The 12500-nt window shown below is 45.8% G+C and overlaps 1 protein-coding gene across 1 annotated transcript in view; it reads left to right on the top strand.

Moving 5' to 3' along the window:
* LOC307072131 (leucine-rich repeat and fibronectin type III domain-containing protein 1-like protein) overlaps nt 1-12500 on the top strand; it is a gene marked incomplete at both ends in the record, with an annotated part of 23315 nt that overhangs the window by 1872 nt on the left and 8943 nt on the right. The window contains 4 exons of the mRNA XM_079731326.1: nt 2031-2231; nt 4261-4427; nt 6592-6832; nt 11118-11330. Coding sequence (XP_079587452.1) covers nt 2031-2231; nt 4261-4427; nt 6592-6832; nt 11118-11330 — 822 coding nt within the window. The remainder of the gene's footprint in view (nt 1-2030; nt 2232-4260; nt 4428-6591; nt 6833-11117; nt 11331-12500) is intronic.

Genomic DNA, 12500 nt, shown 5'->3' with positions numbered 1-12500 from the left:
CATGCGGTCGCAGAGTCCCAGCGCTCACATCCCCCGGAGCAAATGGATCTCCACTGGGACTATTACTATGCTACTAACAGCCTTGTGTATCGGGCTGGATGTGTCTGTACTGGGAAAATACCACTTTATCCTCTTGCTTTCATTGGGAGGAATCACAGACCCTGATCACATTCACTTACTCACTTAGACGCTTTTATCCAGAGAGTATTACTCCAGAGAGACTGAAGGCTGGTATCTAGAGAGACTTACTCTAAAGAGACTTACTCCAGAGAGACTGAAGGCTGGTATCTAGAGAGACTTACTCCAAAGAGACTTACTCCAGAGAGACTGAAGGCTGGTATCTAGAGAGACTTACTCCAAAGAGACTTACTCCAGAGAGGCTGAAGGCTGGTATCTAGAGAGACTTACTCAACAGAGGAGAAAGTCATCAAAGAACACAATGACAAAACCAGTGCTGCACAACCTCATTACAAGCAACAACTGAGAGAAGTTCAAAGTAGCTAAAGGAATCAACCTTTGTAATGATAGTTCTTTGCTCCTGTTGCTTCACAGCGTACAGTACAGCCCCCGGCTCAAAGAGCGTCTTGAAGGGACTCCTAAACCCCAAGACAACACAACTCAAGTCGCTCGTCACAACCCCGCAAAAGTCGAAGCCCGTCAGCTTGTGCGTTGTTCCCATGAGAGCCAGGCCTTCAGATGTGCCTCTGTAATGGGGAGGATTCTGTAGACCGTAGCAGCGAGGTTATTAGGTAGATGGGCGAGAGGTGTCCTCACAACATCCTCCCACTCACTGTGTGTTTATTCCTCCCGGGCCTGAAGCTGACAGGAGAGCCTCTAGCTGTAGCTGGAGCTGTGAGTGGTAATTACTATTAAACACTAGTGAACTGGTGGTTCTCCTTGTCTGTTAACGTGTGCTGATCAGCTGCCCAGGTCAGCGTTCCTCAGAATTTATTTTATCACTGGGTCGACTTCTCCTCCCTGTTAAATAAAGCTTGTGTGCGTTATTATTCCTGAGCAATTAAACTGCCTGTATTTCAGTTGTGTTGGGCTATTACCTTTTAGTGGCATGTTCCGTCACCATGGAAACAATAATAACCTGTTGTTTCGCTCTCCCGTAATAATCGCAACCACATAGTTACGGATGGCTAAGGGCAGAGGGGGAGGATTGATTTGTTTAGAACTCGAAACAGAGGGGGTCCACATCAAAGACTCTATAGGATAGAAACATCTATTCAAATATTATTGGGTATGCCCTCAATCGTGTTCATGGCCATGAATAGGAATTATGCTTCAATGATAAAGTAATAATAATAAAGTTGTGGGTTGTATTTGAAAGTGTTCAGATTAGCGCAGCAAACCTCAATTAACCTTACAGAAATCCATCTCTCTCTCTCTCTCTCTCTCTCTCTCTCTTTCTCTCTCTCTCTCTGTCTCTCTGTCTCTCAGTGTCTCTCCCTCTCTTTCTTTCCTCATTCTCTCTTTAAAAGGTGAAAATGGTTGTAAATTACAGGTTGTTGGACATCTCGGAGCAGCAGATCCATAACCCTTTAGAACGGCAGGCATCTGGCTCTGAGTAATTAGAGAGTGAAGGTCTCTGTGGGGCAGAACAGAGGGGGTCTCCGCAGGGGGGGCCGGCTACTCATGAATACCACGTAGTTGTCGCAAGGTCACCAAACTTCTGTCTGGAGCCCCGCTGGCGTTTGAGTCCCACAGGGGCCAGCCATGCTCAGAGGCCCCAGTGTGTGTGTGTGTGTGTGTGTGTGTGTGTGTCTGTCTGTCTGTGTGTTTATGTTTGTTGGTGTGTGTGTACGTGTGTGTATTTGTGTGTATAGGTGTGAGTAGGCTTGTGGGTTTGCTTGAGGGGGTGTGAATATGTGTATGTGTGTGTTTATGTATGTGTATGTGTGTGTGTTTGTGTGTGTAGATGTGTGCGTGCCTATGTGTGACTCTGTTTGTGTGTATGCGCGTGCGTGCGTATGAGTGTGTGTGTGTGTGTGACCTCCTCCTCTAACCCTCCCGCCTCTCCGCAGATCCACCTGACGCTGAGCAGGAACACCATCAGCATGATCCGGCCCTACGCCTTCGCCGACCTCCAGGACCTCCACGCCCTGCACCTGGACGCCAACCGCCTCACCTCGCTGGACGACGCCCACTTCCAGGGGCTGGTCAACCTGCGCCACCTCATCCTCGCCAACAACCAGCTGAGCAGCATCTCCGAGGGCGCCTTCCAGGTGCTGCCCCTCTCCCCCTCTCCCCCTCTCCCCCTCTCCCCCTGTCTCCCCCCTCTCCCCCTCTCCCCCTCTCCCCCTCTCCCCCTCTCCCCCTCTCCCGTCTCTCCCCTGTCCCCCCCCTCTCCCCCTGTCTCCCCCGTCTCCCCCTCTCCCCCCCTCTCCCCTGCCCCCCCTTTCCTCCCGTCTCCCCCTCTCTCCCCCTCTCCCGTCCCTCCTCCGTCTCCCCCTCTCCCCCCCTCTCCCCCTCTCCCGTCTCTCGCCCGTCTCCCCCTCTCCCCCCGTCTCCCCCCCTCCTCCCCCTGTCTCTGCCGCCTCCCCCGTCCCTCCCCGTCACAACACACTCCCCCTAACACACCCCCCCCCCCACAGCCCCTCACTCCCACCTCTCCCCCTCACTCCCCCCGCTTGAACCCTTTAGGACCAATCAGGGCATCTCTTCCGTGATTGGTTCAGGGAATCCCTACTGCCTATCAATCCCAGGTGTGAAGATGCTTTGTTAAACGCAACTTAAAGTAGTTCTTTGATGCCCTACTTTTGAACTCTTTTATATCGTGCTGATTGTACTGCTGCTTGCGTACACTATCATCCAGGAGCATGATTTTAATTACCCCCCCCCCCCCCCCCCCCCCGGCTCCTCTCTACATACGGACTTTGTTTTGCAGTTTTGCACGAAATGCTTTATGTAAATAAAGAGTGCTCTAAAGCCCAGAATGTGCTGAACAGAAGAGAACGCAAACGTCTACAAATCAGAAAGACCCCAGGGACGTTCTGCTGTAGAACCGGAGGCCTCAGGAGGTACAGATTCATGAAGGAGCCGCTCCGAGGAGAAGAACACAAGACTGTGGCTGGGCATCTTCCAGTAAACCAGTAGAGGCGTCAGTTTGGCATTTTCCAGTAAAACCAGTAGCAGCTTTGGTTGGGTGTAAAACCAGTAGCAGCTTTGGTTGGGTGTAAAACCAGTAGCAGCTTTGGTTGGGCATTTCCCAGTCAAACCAGTAGCAGCTTTGGTTGGGCATTTCCCAGTCAAACCAGTAGCAGCTTTGGTTGGGTGTTTCCCACTCTGTCTCCCAGTCTCCCAGCTCTGTCTCCCAGTCCCAGCTGTTTAATAAGCAGCTCCTTGAATAAACGCATCGCTTTCATTCAATTAGAGCATCCTTCCCCTGCTCATTAAGACCTCCCCCCCCCCCCCCCCCCTTCAGGACCGCTGGGACCCCGATCACGAGGGCTTTTACCGCTAATGGACTGAGACTAAGTCCTCCTCTATGTCCCTCTACCGCTCACCTCTCTCTCTCTGTCTGTCAACTCTCTAATCTGTGTGTGTGTGTGTGAGTGTGTGTGTGTGTGTGTGTGTGTGTGTGTGTGTGTGTGTGAGCGCTTTATTGAACTCAAGCTGTTCTCTAATTCTTGGAGCTGCCTGCCCGCTCACTATTATCTAAACATAAAGGTGAAGGGGGAGGAGAGGGCGCCATGTTATGGTCCATTGTGTTAGCTTTCCTCTCTTTACTCTTCTTAATACATCCATGCATCATTTTATGACTCCACCCTCCTTCCCTCTCTTCCTCCCTCCCCCCACCCCCCCCCTCTCTCTCTCTCTCTCTCTCTCTCTCACTCTCTCTCTCTATGTATTGAGCAATGATGTCTTAATTATGTTGTGGATATTAAGAAGGTAGCATCCCCTCTCTCCTTTGTTATACTCTTTGTTCCCTTTCTCCTCAAAGGTACGATCTCCTCTCTCTCTTTCTTTCTCTCTATTTCTCTCTGTCTCTCCCCCTCTCTCTCTCTGGTCACTAAGCTCTCTCTCTCTCTCTCTCTCTCTCTCTCCCTGGTCACTAAGCTCTCTCTCTCTCTCTCTCTCTCTCTCTCTCTCTCTCTCTCTCTCTCTCTCTCCTCTCTCTCTCTCCCCCTCCCTGGTCACTAAGCTCTCTCTCTCTTTCTCTCTCTCTCCCTCTCTCTATCTCTCTCTCTTTCTCTCTCTCTCTCTCCCCCTCCTTTGTCGCTGAGCTCTCTCTCTCTCTCTCTCTCTCCCCAGGACTTCTTGGAGACGCTGGAGGACCTGGACCTGAGCTACAACAACCTGGTGGAGATCCCGTGGGACACGGTGGGGCTGCTGGCCTCCGTCAACACGCTCAGCCTCGACCACAACCTCATCGAGAGCGTCCCCGAGGGCATCTTCAGCAACCTGCACAAGCTGGCCAGGTCAGGGGTCACATGTCCAGGGGTCAGGGTCAGGGGTCGCATGTCCAGGGGTCAGGGTCAGGGGTCGCATGTCCAGGGGTCAGGGTCAGGGGTCGCATGACCAGTGGTCACTGGTCACCGGTCACATAACCAGGAAGCTCAGGGGATAGGGGTGATGTTTAACACAGCTTTGAGTAGAACCAGTTAAACACTGTGGTCTTACTGGGCAGTTCCCAGTAGAAGACTGTGGTTGTACAAGGTAGGTCCCAGTATAACTAGTAGAAAAGCAGGGTTGGACTGGCTAGCCCCCAGTAGAACCAGTATAACTAGAAGCAGACTCTGGTTGACCTGGGCAGCTCCCAGTAAAACCAGAATAACCAGTAGCAGACTGTGGATGTATTGGGCAGCTCCCAGTATAACCAGTAGCAGACTATGGTTCTTCCCCAGGTTCATGATGACATTAGTTGCATGGCGGCTTGCTGCAGCAGGCGTTCATCACTGCTCCCTGCCCAACGCCTCTTGTAAATACTTGTATCTAATATAAATAGTTTCAGGTCATGCTTTGTTCTGCCACATCCCTCGAGGGCTCTCTGGATGTAAACAAACCCAGCCTCTCTCCTCCTGCTCAGCCAATTAGAGAGCAGGAATCTGAGAACCAGGAAAAATCACAGAGTCAGAAAACTCAGCAAGATCACAGACATCAATCTCTTTCTTTCTCTCTCTCTTTCTCTCTCTCTCTCTTGCTCTGTCTTTCTTGAGAGAGAGAGAGAGAGGGAGAGATAGAGAGGGAGAGAGAGAGAGAGAGAGAGAGAGAGAGCGAGGGAGAAGGGGAGAGAGAGAGAGAGTGAGAAGGGGAGAGAGAGAGAGAGAGAGGGAGAGATAGAGAGGGGGAGAGAGAGAGAGAGAGAAGGGGAGAGAGAGAGAGAGAAGGGGAGAGAGAAGGGGAGAGAGAGAGGGGGGGGGGGGTCTTGTGAAGGGGGGGTACTATCGCCTGCTGAACGTGACGATGCGTCTCCCGAGACGCTTTGAAGATCTTCAAAGTGGGCTTGATACAGAAGTTAACCTTGAGAGCATTAGGACTCCTCACTGAGACCTCCCCCCTCCCCCCCTGTCTCCCCCTTATGCTCTGTGACTCTCTCTCTCCTCCATTCTTATCTGGCGACAGAAATGTCGCCAGATAAGAATAGAGGATATTTGCAGGAATCAGTACAGCGTGCGTCATCTGTTTATATATAACATCTGTTTATATATAACATCTGTTTAAATATAACATCTGTTTATACATAACATCTGTTTATGTATAACATCTGTTTATATATAACATCTGTTTAAATATAACATCTGTTTATATATAACATCTGTTTAAATATAACATCTGTTTATATATAACATCTGTTTAAATATAACATCTGTTTATACATAACATCTGTTTATATATAACATCTGTTTATATATAACATCTGTTTAAATATAACATCTGTTTATATATAACATCTGTTTATATATAACATCTGTTTAAATATAACATCTGTTTATATATAACATCTGTTTAAATATAACATCTGTTTATACATAACATCTGTTTATGTATAACATCTGTTTATATATAACATCTGTATAAATATAACATCTGTTTATACATAACATCTGTTTATGTATAACATCTGTTTATATATAACATCTGTTTAAATATAACATCTGTTTATATATAACATCTGTTTAAATATAACATCTGTTTATATATAACATCAGTTTATATATAACATCTGTTATATACAACATATATTCATATACAACATCTGTTTATGTATAACATCGGTTTATATATAATATCTGTTAAAAACAATATATATTCATATACAACATCTGTTTAAATATAACATCTGTTTAAATATAACAATTGTTTATTTATAACATCTGTCATATCCAACATATATTTATATGCAAAATCTGTTAATATATAACATCTTTTTCTGTAACAGGATGATTATTGAAAGTGTTTAACTTGTCTCCTTGTTCTGATATTTTGGCGGATTCCTTTGGACTCCAAACGAACAGAGAGTGTTGATCAAGTCTTTATGGACCCCTGCCCCTGACCCCTGACCCCTGACCCCTGACCCCTGCCCCTGCCCCTGACCCCTGACCCCTGACCCCTGACCCCTGACCCCTGACCCCTGCTCCCCAGGCTGGACATGACCTCCAACAAGCTGAAGAAGATCCCCCCGGACCCTCTGTTCCTGCGCATCCCGGTGTACGCCAAGATGAAGGGCTCCCCCCTCACGGCGCTGGTGCTGAGCTTCGGGGGCAATCCGCTGCACTGCAACTGTGAGCTGGTGTGGCTGCGGAGGCTGACCCGCGAGGACGACCTGGAGACCTGCGCCTCGCCCCGCGACCTCGCCGGGAAGTACTTCTGGACCATCCGCGAGGTACGGGCTCTGGGGGCGGGGCCACCTGGGGGGGCGGGGCCACCGCGGGGGGCGGGGCCACCGCGGGGGGCGGGGCCACCTGGGGGCGGGGCCACCTGGGGGGGCGGGGCCACCTGGGGGGCGGGGCCACCTGGGGGGGCGGGGCCAACTCGGGAGCGGTGGCGCATTGTAGTTACTTGGCTTAATTATGTAACATTAATAGCCAAGTCAATAAAATGTTCACATCTTCTAACCAGAGAGAGAGAGAGAGAGAGAGAGAGAGAGAGAGAGAGAGAAACTGGGGTGTCCTGACTATACTGGTGGGTACTGGCGTCATATCTGACGAGTGGCTCATTGGTTCTCATGGTGGAACCACTCAGCGTCAGGTGATCAGGAGGAGTTCCGAGGTTCTGAAGAAGTTGATAAAATACTCAAATGGATGTGTGTGTCTGCGTGTGTGTGTGTGTGTGTGTGTCTGCGTGTGTGTGTATCTGTATGTGTGTGTGTCTGTGTGTGTGTATCTGCCTGTGTTTGTGTCTGCGTGTGTGTGTGTCTGCGTGTGTGTGGGTGTCTGCGTGTGTGTGGTCGGATGGGGGGTTATCTTTAAAGTGACTGCTGTTTCCTCCGCTTGTAAGAGGGACCTCCTGCTGGGATCAGAGCCCCAGACAGAACCAGACAGAACCAGACAGAACCGGCAGGCCGCTGCTTGCGTCAGATTACGCTGGAATGAACTCCAAAGTACACGTCGAGTTCTTGTTGAATCAACTAAAGAAACGGTGGCCCCCCTATGGCTGGCTCTGGGCGGCTCTGGTAAAACCTCTTGGGTCGCACGACAAAGCAGAGCTCTGTGGGCTTTGGGTTTTACACTGAAATCCCTCAATAAGTCTGGAATTACTAAGATTACTCTCAGATAACTGTAAGACTACTCTAGCTCTGAGATCACTCTAAGATAACGCTAAGATAACTCTCAGATAACTGTTAGATAACTCTAAGGTAACTCTAAGACAACTCTTTAACTCTAAGATAACTCTAAGATAATTCTAAGATAACTCTAAGGTAACTCTTAAGATAACTAAGATAACTCTAAGGTAACTTTAAGATAACTCTCAGATAACTCTAAGATAACTAAGATAACTCTAAGGTAACTTTAAGATAACTCTCAGATAACTCTAAGATAACTCTAAGATAACTCTAAGATAATTCTAAGATAACTCGAAGGTAACTCTAAGATAACTAAGATAACTCTAAGATAACTCTAAGATAATTCTAAGATAACTCTAAGGTAACTCTAAGATAACTAAGATAACTCTAAGATAACTCTAAGGTAACTAAGAAAACTCTAAGATAACTCTAAGATAACTCTAAGACAACTCTAAGACAACACTAATGTAACTCTTAAATAACTAAGGTAGCTCTAAGATAACTTTAAGGTAACTCTAGGATAACTAAGAGAACTCTAAGATAACTCTAAGGTAACTAAGAAAACTCAAAGATAACTCTAAGATAACTCTAAGGTTACTCTAAGATAACTCTAAGTCAACTCTAAGAAAACTCTAAACTCTAAGATAACTAAGGTAACTCTAATATAACCTTAAGGTTACTCTAAGATAACTGTAAGATAACTCTAAGGTAACACTAAGATAACTCTAAGATAAATCTAAGATAACTAAGAAAGCTCTAAGATAACTCTAAGATAACTCTTAATTAACTTTAAGATAACTCTAAGATAACTCTAAGGTAACTTTAAGATAACTCTAAGATAACTCTAAGGTAATTTTAAGATATTTCCAAGATAGCGCTAAGATAACTCTAAGATAACTAAGAAAACTCTAAGATGACTCTAAGATAACTAAGGTAACTCTAAGGTAACTTTAAGATAACTTTAACTCTAAGATAACTCTAAGATAACTCCAAGATAACTCTAAGATAAATCTAAGATAACTAAGATAACTCTAAGATAACTCTAAGGTAACTCTAAAATAACTAAGATATATCTAAGAAAACTCTAAGATAACTCTAAGGTAACTCTCAGATAACTTCAAGGTAACTCTAAGATATCTTTAAGATAACTTTAACTCTACGATAACTCCAAGATAACTCTAAGATAACTCTAAGATAAATCTAAGATAACTAACATAACTCTAAAATAACTCTAAGATAACTCTAAGATAAATCTAAGAAAACTCTAAGATGACTCTAGGATAACTCTATGGTAACTCTAAGATAACTTTAAGGTAACTCTAAGATAACTCTACGGTAACTCTAAGATAACTAAGATAACTCTAAGATAACTCTAAAATAATGCTAAGATAACTAAAATAACTCTAAGATAACTCTAAGGTAACTCTAAGATAACTCTATGGTAACTCTAAGATAACTTTACGGTAACTCTTAGATAACTCTAAGATAACTCTACGGTAACTCTCAGATAACTCTAAGATAACTCTTAGAAAACTCTAAAGTAACTCTAAGATGACTAAGATAACTCTTAGAAAACTCTAAAGTAACTCTAAGATGACTAAGGTAACTCTAAGATAACTTAAAGGTAACTCTAAGATAACTATTTAACTCTAAGATAACTAAGATAACTCTAAGATAACTCTTAGTTAACTGAAGATGTAGTTGCAGGATTGGTTGGAGGTGTCCTCGCCGTGCTGGCAGACTCTAGGACCTGGTCGGAGGTGTGAGGTGGTTGTGAGTACGACTCCTGGCCCTATCGGAGCTGGATTAGCAGGTGGTTGTGAGTACGACTCCTGGCCCTATCGGAGCTGGATTAGCAGGTGGTTGAGAGTACGACTCCTGGCCCTATCGGAGCTGGATTAGCAGGTGGTTGTGAGTATGACTCCTGGCCCTATCGGAGCTGGATTAGCAAGTGTTAGCCCGATCGCGGCCATAGGACGTCTGGATCTCTGTGAGGCCGGAGGTGCTAAAAGGATTAGAGACTGAACGGATGATCCAGAGACCTTCACCTGGGCCGCGCTGTTAATACCAACAGGGCCAGTGCTAGCCGCTCCCCACTGTGTGAACACCAACAGGGCCAGTGCTAGCCCCTCACCAGAGAACAGGGCAGGAAGCTGATTGGTTCAGGAGCTCATCACTCTCCACTGTAGGGCGGTGTAGGTTAGTGTAGGGTGGTGTAGGTTAGTGTAGGGTGGTGTAGGATAGTGTAGGGTGGTGTAGGTTAGTGTAGGATGAAGTAGGTTAGTGTAGGGTGGTGTAGGTTAGTGTAGGATGAAGTAGGTTAGTGTAGGGTAGTGTAGGTTGGTTTAGGTTGGTGTAGGGTGGTGTAGGGTGGTGTAGGGTAGTGTAGCAGGTGTAGGGTGGTGTAGGGTACTGTAGCGGGTGTAGGTTATTATGGGTGGTGTAGGTCGATGTAGGGGTAAAATCCTCCTTTAGTTTTACATTATTATTTATAATTCATAGCAGTATTATGTAATATAATTATGAAATATTTTTTATAATTCATTTATTTGCTGCATGTTCTAAATGATTGAGTTTCAAGGCGTGTCAACAAGATTTCCACAAACAACGTTATCGTTGAGTTGTTTCGACGCGATGGAAATATAGCGGGAAAGAAAACAAGTGTGTGAGTGTCTGACACGACTCGTCATGTCGTGGTGTTAATAGAGTTGGTTGAATTAGATTGGATTGGACTAGTGCTCTGGTGGGCCTGGTGAGGCGGACTGCCATCGGGAGACAAGAGGAGGTGATGTACTGCTGGTCTCTCCTCCATTCAGCGGGTTTACTGCTGGTCTCCCCTCCGCTCAGCTGGTCTCATGCTGGTCTCTCCTCCGCTCAGCTGGTTTACTGCTGGTCTCTCCTCCGCTCAGCTGGTTTACTGCTGGTCTCTCCTCCGTTCAGCTGGTCTCCTGCTGGTCCCTCCTCCGTTCAGCTGGTCTAATGCTGGTCTCTCCTCCATTCAGCTGGTCTAATGCTGGTTCCTCCAACCGTTCAGCTGGTCTACTGCTGGTCTCTCCTCCGTTCAGCTGGTTTACTGCTGGTCTCTCCTCCGTTCAGCTGGTCTCCTGATGGTCTCTCCTCCGTTCAACTGGTCTCTCCTCCGTTCAGCAGGTCTCTCCTCTGTTCAGCTGGTCTCCTGCTGGTCTCTCCTCCGTTCAGCTGATCTCCTGACCATCTGGGGGCTCCTTCGGATGGGGGCCCTGAAATCTGATCTGTGAGGCCGCTGGTGGTGTTAACGCTGACCTCCTGTAACCTTTGACCTCCTTTGACCTCTGACCTCCTGTTACCTCCGACCTCCGTTAACCTCTGACCTCCTGTAACCTCTGACCTCAACCTCCCTCCCCAGGAGGAGTTTGTGTGCGAGCCCCCAATGATCACACGCCACACCTCCAAGATGTTCGTGATGGAGGGCCAGGAGGTCAGCCTGCGCTGCAAGTCCATCGGGGACCCAGAGCCCAGCACCCACTGGGTGAGCCCCGAGGGCAAGCTCATCGGGAACACCAGCCGCACCGTCTGCTACGAGAACGGCTCGCTGGACATCCTCAAGGCCTCCGTCAAGGTCAGTTAGGACAGTACTGTTAGTACTGTAGTGATCTATTGATCACTGTATTGATCTATTGATCACTGTATTGGTGTATAGATCACTGTATTGATCACTGTATTGGTGTTTTGATCACTGTATTGATCACTGTATTGGTGTTTTGATCACTGTATTGATCACTGTATTGATCTATTGATCACTGTATTGGTGTATAGATCACTGTATTGATCACTGTATTGATGTTTTGATCACTGTATTGATCACTGTATTGATCTATTGATCTATTGATCACTGTACTGATCACTGTATTGATCTATTGATCACTGTATTGGTGTTTTGATCACTGTATTGATCACTGTATTGATCTATTGATCACTGTATTGATCACTGTATTGGTGTTTTGATCACTGCATTGATCACTGTATTGATCTATTGATCACTGTATTGATCACTGTATTGGTGTGTTGATCACTGTATTGATCTATTGATCACTGTATTGATCACTGTATTGGTGTATTGATCACTGTATTGATCACTGTATTGATCTATTGATCACTGTATTGACCTCTGCATTGATGTAATGATCACTGTATTGGTGTTTTCATCACTGTATTGATCACTGTATTGATCTATTGATCTATTGATCACTGTATTGATCACTGTATTGATCTATTGATCACTGTATTGATCACTGTATTGGTGTATTGATCATTGTATTGGCGTATCACTGTATTGATCACTGTATTGATCACTGTATTGATCTATTGATCACTGTATTGATCACTGTATTGGTGTATTGATCACTGTATTGATCACTGTATTGGTGTATTGATCACTGTATTGTTCATTGTATTGGCGTAATGATCACTGTATTGCTGTTTTGATCACTGTATTGATCTATTGATCACTGTATTGATCACTGTATTGATCTATTGATCACTGTATTGATCACTGTATTGATCTATTGATCACTTTATTGATCACTGTATTGGTGTATTGATCACTGTGTTGTTCATTGTATTGGCGTATTGATCACTGTATTGATCTATTGATCACTGTATTGATCACTGTATTGATCTATTGATCACTGTATTGATCACTGTATTGGTGTATTGATCACTGTATTGATCTATTGATCACTGTATTGGTGCATTGATCACTGTATTGATCACTGTATTGATGCTGGTT

Source organism: Pollachius pollachius (assembly GCF_949987615.1).
Source record: "Pollachius pollachius genome assembly, chromosome: 3".
In the NCBI taxonomy this organism is placed as follows: domain Eukaryota; kingdom Metazoa; phylum Chordata; class Actinopteri; order Gadiformes; family Gadidae; genus Pollachius; species Pollachius pollachius.
This window is presented reverse-complemented; position numbering and strand designations above follow the sequence as displayed.